The 20,595-nt window shown below is 53.7% G+C and overlaps 8 protein-coding genes across 8 annotated transcripts; 2 read left to right on the forward strand and 6 right to left on the reverse strand.

Moving 5' to 3' along the window:
- Positions 1–153: 153 nt before the first annotated feature.
- Positions 154–2,659, reverse strand: sC (sulfate adenylyltransferase). Its single transcript, XM_024845434.1, has 5 exons — positions 2,362–2,659; positions 2,221–2,248; positions 1,900–2,082; positions 1,527–1,672; positions 154–1,468 (listed from the first exon to the last, which is right to left on the reverse strand). Exons 1-5 carry the CDS (start codon positions 2,528–2,530, stop codon positions 270–272), a joined length of 1,725 nt encoding a protein of 574 aa, XP_024707695.1. The 5' UTR covers positions 2,531–2,659; the 3' UTR covers positions 154–269.
- Positions 2,660–5,211: 2,552 nt separating this feature from the next.
- met16 (phosphoadenylyl-sulfate reductase (thioredoxin)) lies at positions 5,212–6,192 on the reverse strand (the record flags this gene model as incomplete). The annotated part of the gene is made up of 2 exons (XM_024843903.1): positions 5,212–5,951; positions 6,024–6,192. The coding sequence occupies 2 exons, from the start codon at positions 6,190–6,192 to the stop codon at positions 5,212–5,214; spliced, it is 909 nt and encodes a 302-aa protein (XP_024707696.1).
- A 533-nt stretch (positions 6,193–6,725) lies between these two features.
- P170DRAFT_434159 (phosphoserine phosphatase SerB) lies at positions 6,726–9,397 on the forward strand. The gene is made up of 3 exons (XM_024848657.1): positions 6,726–8,148; positions 8,201–8,458; positions 8,582–9,397. The coding sequence occupies exons 1-3, from the start codon at positions 7,033–7,035 to the stop codon at positions 8,903–8,905; spliced, it is 1,698 nt and encodes a 565-aa protein (XP_024707697.1). The 5' UTR covers positions 6,726–7,032; the 3' UTR covers positions 8,906–9,397.
- P170DRAFT_103017 (uncharacterized protein) lies at positions 8,979–9,512 on the reverse strand. The gene has a single exon (XM_024842279.1). It carries the CDS (start codon positions 9,318–9,320, stop codon positions 9,051–9,053), a length of 270 nt encoding a protein of 89 aa, XP_024707698.1. The 5' UTR covers positions 9,321–9,512; the 3' UTR covers positions 8,979–9,050.
- Positions 9,343–10,991, reverse strand: P170DRAFT_434160 (lipoate synthase). Its single transcript, XM_024848658.1, has one exon. It carries the CDS (start codon positions 10,964–10,966, stop codon positions 9,704–9,706), a length of 1,263 nt encoding a protein of 420 aa, XP_024707699.1. The 5' UTR covers positions 10,967–10,991; the 3' UTR covers positions 9,343–9,703.
- Positions 10,992–11,655: 664 nt separating this feature from the next.
- Positions 11,656–13,790, reverse strand: P170DRAFT_423275 (uncharacterized protein; the record flags this gene model as incomplete). The annotated part of the gene is made up of 2 exons (XM_024847493.1): positions 11,656–12,636; positions 12,687–13,790. 2 exons carry the CDS (start codon positions 13,788–13,790, stop codon positions 11,656–11,658), a joined length of 2,085 nt encoding a protein of 694 aa, XP_024707700.1.
- A 1,052-nt stretch (positions 13,791–14,842) lies between these two features.
- Positions 14,843–16,713, forward strand: P170DRAFT_402536 (putative ribosomal assembly complex component Ipi3). The gene is made up of 2 exons (XM_024846429.1): positions 14,843–15,250; positions 15,331–16,713. Exons 1-2 carry the CDS (start codon positions 14,903–14,905, stop codon positions 16,702–16,704), a joined length of 1,722 nt encoding a protein of 573 aa, XP_024707701.1. The 5' UTR covers positions 14,843–14,902; the 3' UTR covers positions 16,705–16,713.
- Positions 16,714–17,763: 1,050 nt separating this feature from the next.
- On the reverse strand, positions 17,764–20,315 carry P170DRAFT_423277 (deoxyribose-phosphate aldolase 2; the record flags this gene model as incomplete). The annotated part of the gene is made up of 3 exons (XM_024847494.1): positions 17,764–18,856; positions 18,925–19,076; positions 19,542–20,315. The coding sequence occupies 3 exons, from the start codon at positions 20,313–20,315 to the stop codon at positions 17,764–17,766; spliced, it is 2,019 nt and encodes a 672-aa protein (XP_024707702.1).
- Positions 20,316–20,595: the final 280 nt, after the last annotated feature.

The following is a 20,595-nucleotide window of genomic DNA, read 5'->3' on the forward strand; positions in this document are numbered from 1 at the left end:
CGCGGCGGGTCACATGCACCGGTGCATGGGCGGAGCTGCCAGTTTCATACGGTTGTTTCGGACCAAAGACAATAAACACGGAGTATGGAATACTTGTTGGTTTGTTGAATAGAGCACATTGGGCTCTTGGAATTCTTCAAGGGGAATCTAACTAGCAATTCAAAGCATACATTCTATAACCCGATTCGTTGAACTCTTTTCAAGTCCGCCATCCATACATTAAACAAAAGAAAAAAAAGAAAACGCTTCCTAATCCATTTTAAACACGCTTACAGACGGTCGAAGTAGCCCTCGGTCTCGAGCATGAGAACGATCTCGTGCACGATGCTGCGAACGCTCTGCTTGGAAACGTCGACGGTGAGGTCGGCGTTGGAAGGAGTCTCGTAAGGGTCGTCGACACCGGTGAAACCCTTGATCTCGCCACGGCGAGCCTTCTCGTAGATGCCACGCTTGTCGGTCTTCTCGCAGTACTCGAGGGGAGTGTTCACGTGGACCAGGAAGAAGGAGCCACCCAGGTGAGACACGGCCTCGCGAGCAGCCTTGCGGGACTCCTCGTAGGGGGCAATGGGGGCGGCGATGACGGCAGCGCCGGCGCGGGTCAGCTCGCTGGCAACGAACGAGATGCGCTGGATGTTCTTGTGGCGGTCCTCACGGCTGAAGCCAAGCTCGGAAGAGAGCTCGTGGCGGACGGTGTCACCCAGCAGCAGGGAGACGGAGCGACCGCCCTGCTGGTTCAGGGTGACCTGGAGAGCACGGGCGATGGCATCCTTGCCCGAGTTCATATAACCGGTAAGGAAGATGGTGAAACCCTGGCTGGCACGAGGGGGGCTGGATTCGCGGAGAATCTTGACAACCTCGGGGTAGGAGAACCACTCGGGGATGTGAGCGCCGGTGCGCAGACGGTTACGGAGCTCAGTACCGGAGATGTCCAGGGTCTTGGTGCCGGCGGGGACCTCGTCCTTGGGCTTGTACTCATCGGTGTCGGGCAGGTAGGTGACCTGCTGGAACTCGACGACCTCGATGCCCAGTTCGTCCTTGTACTTCTCGACGGCGTGCTGAGCGTCGTAAGGGCCGTAGAACTCCTCACCCTTGGAGTTCTTACCGGGACCGGCGTGGTCACGGCCAACGATGAAGTGGGTAGCACCGTGGTTCTTACGGATAATGGCGTGCCAGAGGGCCTCGCGGGGACCACCCATACGCATGGCCAGGGGCAGCAGACCCAGGACGGCCATTCCGTTGGGGTAACGGGGCAGGAGAGCCTGGTAGGCTCGGACACGGGTGAAGTGGTCAATATCACCGGGCTTGGTGAGACCGACGACGGGGTGAATCAGGACATTCGCCTGGCGCGCGCGAGCGGCGCGGACGGTGAGCTCACGGTGAGCTCTGTGCATGGGGTTACGGGTCTGGAAAGCGACAACTCGGTTCCAGCCGAGCTTGTCAAAGTGAATGCGCAGCTCTGCGGGGGTGTCTATTTACCACAATATTAGCCATGTTCCACCGGGGACATTGGGCGGGGGAAAACCTACAGCGGAGGGCGACATAGTCGTAGTGGTTCAGCTTGTTGATAGCGTCGATCTTTCCGCCAATATAGAAATCATGAACCTTGGTGTTCAGGTACTTGATAGCGGGGTGGTCCGCATCGCCGCCAAAGACCAGCTTGGCTTCCTTTGCCCTATAATGGTGGTAACAGAGCGTCAGCCATACCGCGTCATGCAGACCCACTATACACGAATTCCGAAACGGCGCCGGGGTCGACGGCGCAATGGCCACCGGCATTGCCCCGCTAAGACCGTGGGATCGTACGAGGCCTTAATGATCCAGGCCGAATCCCACAACCAACGCCGTCAAGGGAACCCAAGCCGAAATATTAGGAGCGGGGAGTGGAAAGAGTCAACTTACTTATCGGCACGGTAGATGTCATCGATAGTCAGGATGGCCAGGTTACGGTCATCACGGAAATCCCGCAGGGTAACGCGAGAGCCGGCCTGGAGCTTGCCGGCATCAATGGTCTCCTGGGAGGCATCCAGGGTGATGGGCATAGAGAAAAGGTTGCCATCGGCAAGTCGGCAGTTCTCGCAGACACTAAACGAGGGGGGGTGGGGTCAGCCGACTGGTCGCATACCAATTGCGAAGATCTTGGTGTTTGGGATTTCCATTCGCAAGTTCCCTGCCAATGTCTTGGAGTTGAGGAGGGGAAAGGTAAAACAGATGGGAGCATACCCGTCGAAATCCTTCTGGTTCATAAAGCCTGGGCGGAAGATATACGAGTCAGCATCCAGTGGTTCCCAATCACCGGCCGCAGCCAAGCGCTGTTGTCATAATACCAAGAAAGACATCATCGGGGAAAGCAATTGGACATACCCTCCAGAGGACTGAAGCCACCGTTCATGATCAGCTCGAGATCGCACAGCTGGCGCTCGGTGAGCACGATGGCGGGCAGTTTCTCCGCCTCGGCGGTCAACTGGTCGTGGCGGGGGGCATCGCGGGCGATGAGGTCCTTCAGGACACCACCGTGAGGAGAGTTGGCCATTGTTGGGATGGGGGGGTGAGGGATGAGAAAGGAGGGAGTTAAGATGGGTAGAGAGAGAAGGTCAGGGAGAGGAAGACGGGGGAGGGGAGGACGAGAGAGAAGAAATAGGAACGGTGCAGGAGGGGGAGGGAAAAAAGTGGATGAGGGGAAGGAAAAGTAGGAAGTGTCCAATTATTATTTATGGAGACCTGGCAGGAAAAAAATTAAAATTAAAAAAAAAAGGATCCCACCCAGAGTTTGATTTGCAATGCGAATGAAAGTCTCCAACTGCAACCATGCGATTCCAGAAGTTGTCGCAATTCCTGTTGAAGTCGTCAGTCGGTGGAGTTCCGATGATCTTTCGTGGTCCATCCGGCCTTGGCTGCGACTGCTAATTCCGCGGTTCTTTACGGACTACTTCTAGACTGCTGCTGTCTCTTCTTCACTCGTCCTTGCGACAAGGAAATCGGCTAATTCACCAGGAGTCACCCTGTTACACTCGACAGGATTGTGTTTGTCACCGAGCAGCTACCGCATCATCCGGCCAGTTCCCATTCCCTCCATGCTCTGACCATTACTCGGTCATCAAACACCCGGCCCGTGATTTTCAGGGGTTCATGTCGGGAAATTTGATCGGGGTTTCTTTTACATGATGGCACACTCCTCCAACTGCTTCAGACCAGGAATGGCATCCTCTTCATATTCCCATCCACCCATCTGTCCTGATCCAACGGTGGCATTCTTCAGCATGCACGAGGTATACTTCAGAGGCTGCCACCCCAAAGCGGCTAGACCCATCACGTGCCCATCACGACATCGGCCGCGGGGCTTGCGTGATTGCGCATCCCCGGCTCCCATTCGGGTTTGGCGCAGATCCGGCATTGCCGTGGTGACTACAGACTAGACTTGACAGAGGGATAGACATCATCGTATCAAGTAAATCCTGCCCTCTTCGTATCGGCTCGCCCGTTCAGGTAATGACCGCCGACTCTTGAAACGTGTCGAAAGCTTGACAAGATATCCTACATCCCCTCGGGAGCACCCCCCTGAGACGCAGGTAGATTAGTTTGACAGCTAACGCGTCATCGGCTACGTATGTTGCGTGCTTAGCTTGCCCCGGGTTTCGTTGCTATACTACGATCAGTAAAGAACACCTGCCAGGCTTCGTATACGGAGTAATTGCAGGGTTACTATTAGGTCAGGCGAGAAAAGGGGCTGTGTTCGGGTGGAAAAGGCAACGCTGGCCACTTGCCTGGAGATGGAGATACGTGTGCTGTCCGTGAGACGGTCGGTGGGATGAGTGGTTTCCAACCACTGGGTTTAGATGGTAGGTATTTGCAAGAGTCAATATTCAGTCGTCAACAATAACAATACTCAGCTCCTGGTAGTTTTCACTAGCCTAGGTGGCGTTCCTAACCTTGACAATGACCATTGGCTATGAGTTTCTCTGCCGACACAGCGACAGTATTTCCAAGTCCATTGGCTGCATGAACGTAGGGACAGTCCTCATAGCTCAAACTGAAGTAACACATATAAAATATCGTATACAGCATACAGCCTTTCCTTCAACAAACAGTCTAGACAGCTCAACTTCATCGAAACTGCCAAGAAGAGGAAGAGACTGCCGATAAGACGTCCAGATAAGATTGATAAGATTAGATCTCCGCCAGATCCTGCGCCCAAGTCGGTCTAGCGCAACCAGAGCCCAGAGATGGCGCAATTCCGTCAGAGAATTGTGAATCGACCTGTTCGTGGCTTTATTTTTTTTTCTAACTCCGCGGGACCACCAGCGGGGTTGTCGACCTCCGTCTTGTGACCTTATCCAACTTCCACGGGCTCTAAGTAATACAATTCTTGGTTGCAGGGCCCTACTATTACCTCATAGTGTAGGAGTGGTGGGGTGAACTTTGGAGTTTTTCTGATATTTTAATCAAGAATTCTTCAGAACGCTTTGAAATAAACCATAGTGAAGTGCGCCGGTGGAGAATGAGGGGTGCATTTCTTTAGATATGCTGATCAGGGTTGGGATCTTTGTTCTGCCTTACAGGGCGCTTCCCCTCCTTCCTTCTCCCGGTGCCCACAATTTGTCGATGTTTCTGACCCCCCGACCTCGAAGGCAGATCAGGGTCCTAATCAAAAAAACCCCCGCCTTTATCCCTTATGAATTATGCACCTTCCGCATGCCTAAAGGATTGGGATTTCTACGAAGTAGGGTAAGACGCCCCACATGACTCGATAATACCGACATCGCACTTCAGTAGTAGCACAAGTCCAAGGAGAAAAAAAATTTTGAGAAACAGCAGAAAGCAAACAGACTGCGTAGTATACAATACACAATAATACAAGTTTAATTAACGAAAAAAGAAGTTTAAAAAAATTAAAGACACTGTAGTCTCTTTTTCTATCGTGCTAATCATTACTGTAGTCTGACCTTCGGGTCGTTATCGGAGCAAGTCCTGTCAATCCGCTATGTACAGGCTTCCCCTTGGGATTGAGGTTGACAGGTGAGTTTGGCCCGTCCGAATTTTGTCGCCAAACAAACATAAAAAAGAAAAAAGGTATTCATAACGACATGATTTTCCAGATCCCGAATCCGTCTGAAAAACAAAAGCAACGCCATGTAAATTCCGCTAGATGTGGTAGTCCCCGTTCATAAAACGCCGTGGTGGATGCAAGGTAAAACGCAGAAGACGCGAAAAGGCTTATGTGGTGAGAGACGTCTGCAAAGCCTGGGAGAGAGCCTCCTCCTGGCGCTTGCGCTCCATCTCCATCAGGAACTGAGCGTACTTGGACCGGGGGTTGTGGATTCCACACTCGGTCTTCTCCTGGCCCTTCCAGCGACCGGACCGCTCGTCTTCGTTCTCCTTGACCGGCTGGGTGGAGTGGTAGTCGCCAATGCTCTTGTAGCCACGGTCAAGGAGCTCGTTGTAGGGAACGTCGTTTTCCTTGACATACTTCTTGACCTGATCGAAGGACCAGTTGGCAAGAGGGTTGACCTTGATCAGGCCGGCCTCGTCGACTTCGATGATGTCCAGGTCGCCACGCTTGCCACCCTGGCTGCGACGGCGTCCAGTGAGGACGGCATGGACGTTCAGCTCGCGGTAGGCACGCTGGGCGGGCTCAACTTTGGCAACCCAGTCGTAAAACTGGTCATCGCTCTCCCAAAGACGGGCACCGTACTTCTTGGCGAACTCCTCCTCGGTCTCGACGCCAGCAGGCTTGTAGACATGAACGTTGTTGAGAGGGTATCTCTTACGGACCCGGTCGACGAGATCCAGGGTCTCCTTGAAATGATGAAGAGTGTCGAGGAAGACAAGGTCGACCATCTGAGGCCGAGGCACGTCCAACTTGGACAGCATGTCAAGAGTGACAAGACCCGTAAGACCGAAAGCGGTGGTCTGGAAGAGATGAGGCAGCGAAGTAACGCACCATCTCAAGACATCTACACGAGGATCAGTCAGCATTATTGGCCGAGTAGACTACAAGAGGGGCAGGACGGGCATCCGCAGCTGACCTTGAGGTTCAAGAAACTGCAGCTGACGGTTGAGAAACTGCAAGTGAGGCTTGGTGAAGACAATCTCTGGGCTGTAGTCATCACTCGAGCTGCCGCTCACGTAGCCAGACTCGGTTCGAGAGTCGACTTCCGACTCGGAGGGGTAGTTAACAGGCATCTTTGCAGGCATCTTAGGCTGATGCTTGTGGGAAAATAAAAAGGGCACTATGTTTAGAAGGATGGGGCAGGCAGAGGCAAAGAGGGAACAAGCAGTCTATATGTATGGAAACGGAAAGGAATTGGATGACGACGTTTGGCCCGAGAATTGCAAATCTGGCGGGAGGATGATGTTAGGAAGACAAGAGACGAGCCACCGGACAGTCTCATATAAGAAGACAGGGGCAATCACGACATCACCGGCAATCGGAACCTGCCCTTCACTGCCAGGGACCCTTCATCCTGCCCGGCTCATTCTGCCGCCATCGATCACGACATTGCCTGTGACCGCCTGCGCTTTCGGGGAGCGATGCTGAAAAATTCAATTTCCTCATGTCCCGGGGAAATCACGCAATACCTGCGCAACCGGTCGCTGTCGCCTGCCGTAGCCGCCTAGCGTGGCCGGTGGGCAGGGCCACTTGCTGATAAATGCCTGCTGGTCCATGTTCCAACCTGTTCTTCTGGTCGGACAATCGCACAAGAATGATTATTCATGGATGCTTGGTCCCATGCGAGTGACAAAGCAATAATTATGCTTCCATGATCATCCTTTGCCATCTGGTGCATGTCATCATCGTCTGATTCATCTACCAGGGGAACGATGAGCCTGGTTTTGGGTCAGCATGTCGCAATGATGTAACGAGAGAACAGGACGGCAACACACTAGTATATGCTTTATGCCCACACCCGGCATTATTCAGTCAGGATCACCCGTAGCCGGAGGCCTCCTAAGTCCTAACCGCGATGCCGTACCCCGGTCCTCCGTAGATGGCGGAAGTGGAGCAAAGGACGGCGGGATTTGAAGTCGTCGCGGATGAACTGCCGCCGCTTCTGCCGGGCGGTCAGACAGCACGGGACCGCCTTCTCTTTACGACCACCCCGCCACGTGCCCGCCGATCGATACTGCAGGGGAATTCCATCATTGTTTTCATGCAAACGTCAGGCTTTGCTTTGCAGTCCGTCGCCTCGAGCTCTTCAGAGTCCCTTCGCCAGCTGGGCCCTCGTCTTCCCTGGAACTTCCATCTGCGCTCAAGCCCTTACGCTCCTATCCTCTTCTTCCACCCCCAACTCCCACCCTAGGTCCTGCGGAATGGAGGCGCCCAACCCCACCACCAGCACGCCCTCTCGCCCACAGCGGCCAGTGCTGCAGCACACATTGCGCAGTAACTCGTTCATTCAAGATCATCAGCAGTACAAACCTTCGGTCCCAATCAACCAGACCATCGGCAATGTCCTGGGCAATGCGGTCGAACCCGGCCTGGGCTCGTTATCCCTCAACGCTAACCCCATCAGCCCGGATCCCGAGAAGGTGACCGACAGTGGCATCATCCACAGCATCTTCAATCACCAAGGGAATCTCCTGCCGACTGGAACTCCGCAGATTGTCGCAACTATCTACTACAAGTCCTCCGATCCTGTCCACCCTCATCTTCATCCCGACTCGTCGCCTCGACCCGGGAATAAACTGCCGTCCCCGATGGTTCCCGTGGGTTCCGCGCCGACAATCGATATGGAGAAGATTCCGCGCGAGCCCCCAGCACCGGAGCCCGAGCCTCTCGACCATCTCTACGGCCCGTTCGTGTCGCAACTATGCCTGACGAACTTTCTTCAAATCATGGAGTCCCTCCCGATTCCGTATCAGCGCATGAACACGTCCCATCGCTGCCTTGATCGCCAGGATCAGCCCCGCGTTGTCGAGGTCACCATCTCCCCTCCTCCGAACCCCGACTACCTCACATTTACCGACCTCCGAAAGCATGAGAGCATATGGCGATTTGAGCGCGAGTGGAATGTAGAAGTGGTGCTGCAGAAGGAGAGCGCCTTTCGCCGACACAAGCGACTGGTCGTGTTTGACATGGACAGTACCTTGATCCGGAATGAAGTGATTGACGAGATTGCCAAGGTCATTGGCGTTGAGAAGCAAGTCTCGGTATGCTCGTATACCTACCAGTCATCGTTTAACCCACTAACCACCGCGATAGGAAATCACGGAGCGGGCCATGAACGGCGAGCTCGATTTCGCAGCCTCGCTCAAGGAACGCGTTGGTTTGCTCAAGGGGGTCCCCGCGGACGTCTACGAGAAGATCAAATCGGTCATCACCATTGCCCCGGGTGCACGTGAATTGTGCAAGGCCTTGAAGACCCTTGGTTGCAAATTGGCAGTTCTGAGTGGAGGATTCCAGCCCTTGGCCGAATGGCTGGCTGGTGAACTTGGTATCGACTACGCACATGCCAACCATGTATGTCCCAAATCGTTCCTCGGCTTGCTAATGTTCAATATTGAACTACTGTCCCCGCTCCGGGTCATCAAGAGAGGCTTCAACCTACTCGGCTGGCTAATCCGTGGCTTGTCAATTCTATAGCTCGAGGTCGACCCGACCACTCAGACTCTTACGGGTAAACTTGTGCCTGACTACCCTATCATTGACGCTTCCCAGAAGCGGTCCCTCTTGAAGTCCATCGCCGAAAAGAACGGCATCCCCATTGCCCAGACCGTTGCTGTGGGTGACGGCGCCAATGACCTGCTCATGCTCCATGCCGCCGGGCTTGGTGTCGCATGGCGCGCCAAGAGCATGGTGCAGCTGGAGGCCCCTACTCGTCTGAATGGGGAAAGCCTCACCGATGTTCTGTACCTCCTTGGTCTCTCAAACGAGGACGTCAAGGAATTGACTTCGGAGGCCCTGTGAGGATTGATCAAGAACCCGTAGTTGAAGGCAATTCCATCCTTGGCTCCCTTGGTCGAGAGGTCCAGAGTATCACTTTCGCCCAACCTTTTTTCTTCTCGCCAGATGCAGCAATTTGCAGTGGTTCTTGTTGTGGTGCAGCGTTCCCCTATCTTCCTTTCTTCCCTGCCCTTCCTGCTTCGGTTTCGATCTTTGCTTCCTTATTATTCTTTTTGTGATGTCGGCATCTGTCATTAGGCTGGCAAGTACATTCGGATGAGGTATATGATGGACATACCATTCGCCGATCTGAGCCTTCCAAGGGAGAGATAGTAGATGGTGAAGGCAGACAGACAAACAGACAGACAGCATCTTTCATGAGGCGTAGGAGTGGAGGAGAAACGAATCCCCATGGGTACATATGATTTGGCTTTCTCATTCATGAACATTGTTGAGAGTACATGGCACGTTATGATGAAGTTGATTCGAATTTGAATCTATCGTGTTGAAACTGGGCTCAATACTTATTATCTCTACATGATGAGACGAGAAAGCCCTTCTATTTGGTTGCCTCTCCGTCCCAGTAACCAAGTTCCTGTAAAATCGAATAGAGTGTCCACCCTGAAATGACAGTCCCTAGCTGTCAAATAGCAACAATACACCAAAAATGAAACAGACGATGAAATATTTTAAACCATCAGAAATGAAACCGGTAATGCTTTATAACAAAAGTGAAGAAACCTGCGCCGATCAAAGCAAATCACAGCCGAGAGGAGCCTCGGGAACCAACGGGAAGTATTACAGTAAGAAAAAAGAGACCTATCAGCGCGTTGCCTCGTCCACGGCAACTTTCGTATCGCTGACTGTCTGCTCCCCTGGGGCTCCAGTAGCCGCCGCCCTTCTCTTCTTCAAGACGTTCTCAATGAACGCCTCACCGGCCTTGTAGCTGCTGCGAACCAACGGACCCGAGGCACAGTAGAGGAAGCCCATGTCCAACGCGCGCTGGCGCCACAGCTCGAACTGATCGGGCGTGACGTACTCATGCACCGCCATATGACGCTTCGTGGGACGCATGTACTGGCCGAAGGTGACGACGTCGACGTTCACAGCGCGCAGCTGCCGCAGGGCATCCCAGAGCTGCTCCTCGGTCTCGCCCAGGCCCAGCATCAGCGAAGTCTTCGTAATAAGCGACGGCTGGGCCTTCTTCGCCGCGTCCAGCACCCGGATCGACTGCTGGAACGTGGCCCGACGGTCCCGAACATGCGGCGTCAAGGCCTCCACCGTCTCGACGTTGTGCGCGTACACGTCCAGCCCGGAGCGAGCCACCAGGCCCACCATGTCAGTATCCCCGCTATAGTCACCGGTCAGACACTCGACGAGGATGTTCGGCGCCTTCTGCTTGGTGCGGATGACCGTCTCGGCGAAGTGGCGGGCACCGCCGTCGGCCAGATCGTCCCGGTCGACGCTGGTCATGACAATGTAGCCCAGGCCCCAGCGCGAGATGGCCTCAGCGGTGTTCTCGGGCTCGTGGGGATCAAGCGGCGCGGGGGCGCGGTTGGTCTTGACGCTGCAGAAGCGACAGCCTCGGGTGCAGGTGTCGCCCATGAGCATGATGGTGGCGGTAGCGGCGGACTTGTCGCTGCCGCCCCAGCAGTCGGAGATGTTGGGGCAGCGGGCCTCCTCGCAGACGGTGTGTAGGTTGAGACCGCGCAGGTCCTTCTTCAGACGCTGGTAGTTCTTCGAATCGGGGATGGGGGTCTTCAGCCAGGACGGCAGGCGAGTCATTTCCTTCTTGCGGCCGGCGGGCCCGACCATGGCGGTTTTGAGAGCGTAGGCTTCGGAGGGATCGAGGGGGGCATCGTCGGCGCCGCCGGAGACGAAGTCTGAGAAGGAGGGACCGGCATTCAGCTTATCCTTGAAGGTGGTTCGGCGACGCGGCGTCGTGCCCGGAGCACCGGTGGCGGATGGCGAAGGGTCTGTCGTGGCATAGCTGCGACAGGCAATGGGGGCGACTGCTCCCGGATGGGACACAGCCCTTGATGTGGAGGAGTAGAGAGATCTCAAACGGGTCGTCGAAGCGGCCATGGTGAAGCTATTCGACTTGCGCGAGTTTGCAAGAAATGAATTCCGCGGGAAAGACGAAGCAGCTCCGGCGAGATAACGGCGACTTGCCCGCGTCTTAGTCATCTCCCGCTATCCCCGGCTGGGCTTAGCCGCTCAGGCTCCAAGGCCGCAATTGGTAACCCTAAGATGGCGATCATTTACCAGGCAGTAACGCAATCTTTCGTCTGAACTCGAGATTTCAAGAATTATATTAGGATATTCTAAGGGTATCATGAGATCTGGATCTTATGTCCGACTAGCAATTATGCATTAACCACTGCGGTCAATGGTACACGATTATACAAATGGAACAGAATAACACAGCGACTGGGTCGAAGGTTCACAATTTTGGAAACATGAAGGAAAGTGGAATGTAGTATGGAAGATTGAATTGACAATGTAAGGAAAAGTTTAGAAGTGAGTGAGAAGGTGTGTATGGAATGCGAAAGAATGTTGGACAAAATCACGAGCTGGTGCAATCTGTGTCTTGTTTGGCAAACTGGAAAGGAGAAGGTAAAAGTGAATGTGGTTAAATGTGTGATGATAAGAGAGAAAGCTGGAAAGAAGAGAAAGGCAGAGATAAAAGAAAATGTAAAGAAGGATGGGCAGTGAGCCGGGATGTCTGGTAAATCTATAAGATAAGAAAAGATGAAAAGAAAGGAATGGTAGATCTAAGACTTGGTTTCCAGAACCTGCGCCAGTACAAGTACGGCAGACTTCAAATGCTCATCTTGCTTGCCGCAGATTGCAAAAACTAAGTTATCGACGATCCGATCCAGGTCTTTGCAGAGTTCAGCGCTCCTGGTGCCGAGGACTCGATTCTTGACTCTCGAGGGCGTTGGTTGTGAATATTGCATTCCCAAAACGGAGCTTGCTTTTTCAGGAACTGTATCGAGACGAGACAAGCTTGGTTTATGGGAGAAGTTGCTATTTCTCCGGTTGAGAGATGCGAGGGAAATCAAATAGTTTCGCGCAATCAACACTGCGCAAAGGTTGTCGAGTAAATTCTCGGCAACGTCCGGGAATATTTTTCGAAAAGGCCGGATAAGCGCCTTTTCGTTATTATGGCGGAGGAACATGATGACTGGCGATGTCAACTTGAGCATGTTTCGAGGGAAGTCCTTGACTGAATGCTCCAGCTGATCAATCGTCCACTCATGGTCCCACCATTTCTCAAGCTCCTCTTTCTCGGATTTATTGGAAGAGCGTCCCGGAGACGCTTGTGCTTTTGGTAAAGGCTGAGCTGCGGGTCTAAGATCGGGTTTGAGATCAGGTTTGGGGGGCGATTTAGGCGGTGATTTCGGCGGCGATTTTGGAGATGGTCTCGGGAGTTCCTGACTCGTAGCCATTTTGTCGCAGACAACAGTCTCGCCGACACTCTCTGCACTTAGTGAGCTAGTATCAGTAAACTCATCATCATCCTTGTCTTTTCGATATTCTTGTGGAGAGTAACAATGGTGCGTGATGTAGCCACTGTCAGACATTTCTAGCGGGGTGTCAGGACTGAAAGCTGATATTTCATGTTGTCGATGATCGGGCGTGGAAGGTATTGTGCGCTGCGGTGGCGTGGGAATTGAATAGCCCAGTGACGGAGACGACTGCCGTGAGATATCAACAAGTTTCGGCTTCGTCTTACTAGCAACAGCAAACACCTAGGATAACGTGAGCGCGATGAGGGCATTAATACGTGTTGGAAACTTACCACAGGCCTATCAGCAGGCGGAACGATCTGGCATTTGCGCCGATTGAACTCCCTTGGCTTCTGTCCTCCAGTATCTGGTGTTTCTGCAGGCGCTCCTTGTAGCCACGGCTCGTAGTAAGAAAGGTTACTCGGAACCCAGCTCCCCTCGCTAGAGACCGTTCGGGACCGGCTTCGCTGGGTCTTTGTAGAGGAGCTTGAAACTTTTCGACTGGCTGGTGACTCTGTTTCTGTAGATGGCGTAGGGGACAGTGAAAGAGAGGGAGATGAGGATGGGGATGGAGATGCCGTCCTCTCAGAATCAATAGACACTGGCGTGAGTTTTCCATCATCGGAGTCCCACTGCCTAACAAGGTTTGAATGTGCCATGTGCACGTTTGTGGGCTCATTCATGCTCCTCAGGTTTTCCGTGGTTTTTCTCGATCTGAGCGTACGCGGCGCGAATGATGTTTTGACCTCGAATTTATAGGTAGAAGAACTCTTCGGTGTTGCTTGATCAGGATCCGAATCATATTCGGATTTTGGAGAGAAATAGGCTGAAGATGGAGAGAGCTGCGAAGACCTTGAGTCGGATAGAGGAGGACTGGGGAGAAGCCCAAAGGTTTCCATGCTTGTAGTCGTAAGGTTTTGATCGGATCGCCACGTGCGTAGGGTGTGGTTGTTCCCAGACGGTCCCCGAGATAGTCTCCTAGAGTCTCTGAACGAAGATGGATTGTTTTCAAACGAGGGAGAAGATGGTAGGCGCAGCTGAAATGGTTGTTTCATTCTGCGTACCGATCGAAAGGGTGAGATGATGGCAGGAGCTTGCTCTGGCTGTCGTTTGGTTTGCGACGTAGTATATTCGGAGTGCTCTGGGCGAGGTGAGGTGGAAGGGATAAAAGACAGGGAACCCGGTGTGTGCTGTCTTCTCCATGGTTGTATATTAGGAGAATAGCGAGGAGCAGCAGGGCTGCGACTTTCAGATATAGCTTCCTCGCCTGCTACGCTATACGAGGGCACAGTTCTGTTGGCGTACGTTGGAACGTTATTCGCAGATACAGTATGTTGGTGAAGAGGAAATTGCGCTTTGAGATGCATTTTTGCACGATCGCCGTCCATCCAGGACATGGTGTTCAAAGAATGTTGAGCCAAGAATCGGGATACCGAGTAAACAGAGAGTGAAGGATTGATTTAGTAGAGTATGAAGCCAAAAAATAAGAGAAATGAGCAGAAAGGCCGAAACGTTGCGCAGAAGCGGCCAACCAAGGCCTTATACCACCGAAAGAATCTGCTTCCCAGGCATCCCTTGGCCAGCTGCGGTGACAGATAGCCAGACATCGGGCATGTGTGTTCTCCCCCTTCGCGAGGGTCAGTCAACACTCTGGAACAAGAGCAAACTGTAAAGGGCCACTACATCTACCGTCCTTGCATTCCAGAGCGAGGTGAGATCAAACAGGATCGTCCATCATTGGGCGCAAGGCCCTATGCGCGCCACCTGCAGGCGCAGCACAACGTGGATGGTCCGCTTTTCAGGCTCTCTGCATTTCGTCACTACAGGAGCAGTGAAACATGCAGAGGAGGGAAATGGGGAGTCCCTACAAAGGCACGGCAGAGGACGTCACCCTGCTGTCTTTGGCTGAGCTGTTGCGCCGGGCAATCAAAGTCGAACCCCTTGGAAAGAGCCCCTTGCATTGGTTGCTGTGGGCGTGGTGGATTACCCCCATATTTGGAGGAGGCCGCAATTTAAGCAGCATGTGCGAGAGCCCCAATCAACACAGAGTGGCGGAGATTTGAAATGTACGAACATGGCTCAAATACCACCCGAAGGCGCCAAATTCCTCGACGAGGGAAGAGGTGCATGATGAGGATTTTCTGTTATTTGCGTGCTGCTATTACAGCTGCGAACTGATATCAGGGCAGGACAGGCACCCACCCACATGACCCTAAGGGTCAAAAGGGCTATAAGGAGGTGAGCTTGCAAGGAGACCAGGGGTCATGGGATAATAGTCCAAGATAGGGACCGAGTAAAAACCTGCTGTTGGTGAGTTGTTGAAGCCGACGGTCCTTGTCTCGTTCGAGTCCCGTGAGATCACGGGCCACCGCTGCAAACAGTGCAAACTTTATCGTCTATCGCTTTTATCGCCGACAGGAAAAAAAAAAATCATGGATAAAAATAGCGGCTTTTCTCCCCTCTACACTGTTTCTATAATTGATACCAATCCCCACTCTGTCAGTTCCTCATGCTCTCAGAGTATTTTATCGCGTCGACATTGGCGTCGGCCAAAGCTCCGACATCGAATAGTCTGAGAGATGTAGGGATCTGCGTCCATGAATTTCAACCTGCTCCGACTCTGCGCTCCACCTTCAAGAAGAGCTCGACAGCGGCCAATTGCCTGGCTGTGAGTCCGTCGCACGTTTTCGCAGCTCAGTCAGAGAAGGCTATCCTTCATGTGTACAGCCGAGAAAAGGGAAACCAAGAAGCTACTGTTCCTTTCCCCGAGCGCATTCGCAGCATCGCAGTTGCGGGGAGCAAGAATGGTGACATTGTGATTCTGGGCACCGAGGGCGGCCGATTGATTCTGTGGGAGGTATGTTGAAGACTTAGTTTCTAGTTCTGCTGCCATTGAAGGCTATGGTGACCTAACAAAAACCTTTTTTGATTTCATAGACATGCACCGGGCGACAAGTCGCCACGACCGCATCGCATTTAAGTCCAGTGACTGCGCTGGTGGTTGATCCAAGCTCCAACTTCATTCTTTCCGGCTCCCAAGATGCCAATGTTCATGTATGGTCATTGGTCGACCTTCTGTCCTTCACAAAAGCCCCGTCTGGCCGTGACAGGCAACCCCCGAACTCCCCCGTACGGACTTTCTCGAATCATCGCGCCGCTATCACATCCATCGCAGTCGGACATAGCACTGGCAGGTATAATGTTGCTGTTTCTGCCGCGCAGGATAACACTGCCATCGCCTGGGATTATCACACCGGCCGTGTTCTACGCACATACCTCCTACCCTCGAGCGCGATCTCCCTAATCCTCGACCCCGTCGACCGGGCTTTCTACGTAGGGTACGAAGATGGGAGCATTCAATCGGTGGATTTCTACAAAAGCAATTCGATCCAGCATCCTCTTCACGATCCGTCGCTACAATCCGCTCCCTCCCAACTAGAAGCCGAAGACCGATGGGCTCCGCCAACTGCCGAGTCCGGCGCAGCGCACACACTCTGCCTCTCCTACGACGGCATGACACTATTATCCGGTCACCAGAATGGAAAGGTCCTCTCGTGGAATGTCGGAAGACGGAAATACGCCTCGCTTGTCGCCGATTATACCCATCCTGTAACGAATCTGTTCATGCTTCCGCCAAATGGCCTCCCGCAGCCCAGCCATGAGCTTAAACGAACAGCGCACACGATCGTCAAGCCCAGATACGATAGCACCCTTTCCGAGACATCCCAGACCGCCGGTACCGTGCCGGCCGACTACACATTCAGCACACACCTCCTCCCCACATCATCTCACCCTACGCAATCCAAAACCGACGAATTCTCCGAAGCCTTCACCAACGCCACTTTCCCCGAATCCATGATCGAAGACGGCCTCGCCGAGCTATCCCTGTTCAGCCAAGGTGGCGGCACCAGCGCTTCCGTCCCATCCATGGCCTACGCCGCATCAACCGAAGACTCGGCGGCCAAGGACTCGCACATCGCATCCCTGGAGGCCGAAATCGCCCAGCTCAAGAAAAAGGCCTCCGTCAACGAAACCGCCCGCCAGGCCACCACGAACGAAGTGACCAAACTCCGCTCCGATCTGGTCAACCTGCACGACCACATCAACGAGCTCCACCAGAGGCAGGAGCAGACGCAGCGCGAAAAGGCCCTCCGACAGGCGCGCAAGGAAGCGCGTGAGACCAAGCGCCGAGAGGCCTGGTTCGCGGCCGAGAAGAACGGCAAGAAAGGAGATGCAGTGCTGAGAAAAATGGACGCCGAGGAAAGCGAGCAGACCAGTGACTCGGACGATCATAGTAGTGATGAGCAATAATTCAATTCCCTGCCTTTTGCCTCCTCAATTTGGTTTCATTTCATAATCCAGCAGTAATACGCGTATAAGAGGCGCCCCTAGATATGACGCCATCGCATCCGATCCGAATCTCATTTCCAGCAGGCGTTAACTCCTGTAAATGAAAGAATAAAACACTAATGTACGTCATTGAAACAATCCACCTGCACATCAACAATGGATAAACAACACACAGACGAGTCTAGATCGTACGAAAACCAGCACATAACCTAAGGAATGCTGGGTAAAGACCCATGATCTAGACCACCATCCACGTTTGAATATCTCCCATTACTCAATCATTCCTCGGAAGAGAAAGTAATGCGTTGGAATGTAGACTAAAACGAATAAGAACTTTTTTTTATTGCCGTCCTCCCGAGCTATGCTGGCTCATCACTCATTCCAGACATGTAACAGGTGAAAAGGGAAATAAGAAAAAGAAAGGAAAGGAAAAGATATCGTATAATGATGCAATAGAAACCCCATTAGATCCTGGCTAGATAAGAACGAATGAACCACGACTCCGTTTTCCCAGTATAACCGAAAGTAAGAATAGACTGAAATATAAAAAGAAAGAAAGGCCCGAAAATGCAAAGAATCATCGAACGCAACGTTCAACATATATCTGAGCATGTCATATATCCATTTTGGAGAGCATACCCCGAAGATCGACAGGACCGTTACGGATTCTCGACTTGTCAGAGTGACAATGATCTCAAGTTTGAGATCGACGTAGGCCAGACAATTTCAAGTATGCAAGTATAGATAACGGCTAAGTCGGCAAATTCGTAATAACTTTGTCGAAGAGCCATTGGCATCAAATCGCAGGATGTCGGAACCTAGTCCCGGAGACCCGTTCCGGACGGGAGGCGAAGGAGGTAAGGGGCAAGTGAGAAAGGAAATGAAAAGGAAGCCGAGCCTGAGGGTGTAGAGGAGGGGGGAAGGACGAAACACCGCCTGGAATGTGGCGATGTAACAGAAGATCCCGCGACACTCCTCCCCAAGGGTATTTCGTGCCGGTTTCAGGTTTCATGATGCCCTCTACTCCTTGGAACCGTTATACCGGGACGCTTTCTTAGTGCGATGAGTACCCTCCACCAAACCCCGGAGACTCGTCAGGCCCAGCCAGACGGCCTCCTCGGTGCGAATGGTTCGGCTCCCTTGACCGGGAAGGAGATTAACCCAATAATCGAACAGCTTGCCGGCATTGGTGGGGCCGATGGCCATATCGCGGAGTTGAGGGTCGTTACGAATAGCGGCCTCAATCCCTGCCACACCACCGAAGACAAGAAGCAAGTGGTTGTAGTCTGGGGGTCGGGCGTGGTGATCGTGACGTTCGTGGGGATGTTCCTCGCCGTCTTCTTCCAGAACCGTGTGAACGGGAGCGCCGCGTTCGGAAGTCCCGAACGACAAATCATAGCCACCATCGAAGGGACATTCCGTGAAGACAGATGACAGGGACCGACACCGACGCACATAGTAGCCCCAGTAATAACCCGCCTCCGAACGGGGCGCAGACGGATGGACAGACTCGGCGTACTGCTCCGGACCCTGCTGCGAGAATCGCACGGTGACCCGCGCATGTTCCGGCAGTTGAATGTCCGGGAGAACCACTTTCTGGTTAAGACCGGTGTCGACGATCGTGGCAGGAGGACCAGTGGGACTGGTTGAGCTACGCCGGCGAGAGACGCCGTCCGAGTAGCTGCCCCTGCGCGCCTTGTAGTGGTCGGCGTTCGAGACAACGATACCCTCGCGGTAATCGCACCACTCGTTGGCACGAAGGTGATGCGGCATGTCCAGACTGGGCAACAGTCCGGCTCCACGCAGGTTAGGATGCATGGGGAAGAGGTGTTTGCGCAGATACGGCGGCGTCTCTAGATAGGACAGGAGATGCGCCAGGAAATGCGAGGGGTCCGAATTGGCCGTATAGCGATTGGTGGATTGGACATTGCCATTGAGCTGGTCGTTAGTCTTCGCGATAGGAGAGTCGTAGTAGTCGTCGCTCTGCTCGTAGTAGTCATGCTGGGCGCTGTTCTCGTCGTCATCGAAGATGACGACTTCATCGACGCAGAAGACCGCGAGGGCACGTGCGATGATGCCCGCGAGGAGGGTCTTCTGTTCAATGGATTTCGCGCTGTCGCAATGTCGCGTAAGTGTTTCTTCCTAGACAATGTTGTGCAGAGAGATGAATTGGGTCCTTACTTGGCCACAATACTGCCGGGAATCGCAACGCTCAGCGTATGAGAGCGGCCGCCAGTGGGCTCGAAGACGGCCGAGGGCTTCTCGGTGAAGACATCACCCTGCGCAGAGCCATCTTGCCCGGGCGGATGTTGTTCGTGGAAGGTCTTGCGCTTCTAAACAAGCACGCCGATTGTCAGAGATTGAGCACAGGAGAGGTGGCATGATTCGAGCCAGGGCAGGGAGGGAGTGGAACCTTGACGTTATTGGGGTTGGGACGGCGCATCCTGGGATTGACAGGGGAGGCAGAGGGCGGCGAAGGAGCAGCGAAGACAGGGGACTTGTGGTGGGAATTGGAGGGCTTCATTGGGGAGGCACGCAGATCTTGCGAGAGATGAAAGAATTGGACTCGCTAATGGGCGAAACCAGGTTTCCTGGCGGTTTGTGGTTGACCGATGAGGGAGCTCGTTGATGACGTCGAGACTCCACCGCCCGGCGGAGTTTCTACTTTAAATCCAGTCCACTTCTTTTCTTTTTCCGAAGTACCTGTTAAGTAACAGAAAGTGAGTTCTTCCAACTATCCTTTGGAACCCGGACAGCGCCAGTTGTTCTCTTTAATACCCTTCGCCCCCCTCACGCACCACCGTCTCCCCGCCCAACTCCTGCATGATCTTCACCCCCGAACTGCTCCCAATGCGCTCGGCGCCCGCCTTCAGCATCCGCACGCAGTCCTCGGTCGACCGCACCCCTCCACTAGCCTTGACCTTGCATCCCTTGCCCACCAAGTCCGCCGTGGCCCGCATGAGCGCCACGTTGTCAACGTTGGCTCCGGCTCCGTTGAATCCGGTGCTGGTTTTGATGAAATCCGCCCCGGCCGTACATGCGAGAACGGACCCCGCAATGATCTCGTCGCGCGTCAGCTGCGCCGTTTCCAGGATCACCTTCAGCGTCGTCGGCGCCGGGGCCGCCTTGCGCACCCCCAGGATATCCGCGTAGACCTCCGCGTACTTGCCTTCCTTCAGCAGAGGATACTTCAGCACCATATCCAGCTCCGAGGCCCCCAGCTTCACGGCCTCCCGGGCCTCCTGCTCCTTCTCCGAGGTCTCGTACATGCCCTCATGGAACCCCACCACGCAGGCCACGCCCACGTCGGGCGACGCCTGGAGCTTCTGGACAGCTCGGGCAACGTAGTTCAAACGCACGCAGACCGTCGCAAACCGGTGCTTCGCCGCTTCGTCACAAAGCTGGTCGATTTGCTGCTCGGTCGCGGCCAGCGCCAATTGAGTGTGATCAATGGTTTGGCTAATGGCCGAAGGAACGGGGGTCTGATGCACGGTGAAAGTCTCCGGGAGCAAGTCCTTGATCGTTGAGATCTGGGCGGCCCAGTCCTCGTTGCTCCTTGGAATATCAGACATGTTGGCGCTTTGCTGTCCTGTAGCACGGATCCGGACCCGTTAACCCCGCTATATGCAAGTGTTCAGACGCAAGAACCAGTCGAGAATCGAAAAAGCAGTGCTACCCACCGAAGTGTGCCTGGATTGAATTGCGTCCTTTTTGAAAAATTCTCCCGGATCGAATCTCTCGAATTCCGGCTTGAGTATGTTTGTGAATCCGATTGCACCGGCGATGGACGACGGGCGAAATTTGTTTTCCCTCGAAATGCGGAGAAACCCCATCTGTCACGTGACACTATCA

This window comes from Aspergillus steynii, assembly GCF_002849105.1.
Source record: "Aspergillus steynii IBT 23096 chromosome Unknown P170scaffold_2, whole genome shotgun sequence".
Lineage (NCBI taxonomy): Eukaryota > Fungi > Ascomycota > Eurotiomycetes > Eurotiales > Aspergillaceae > Aspergillus > Aspergillus steynii.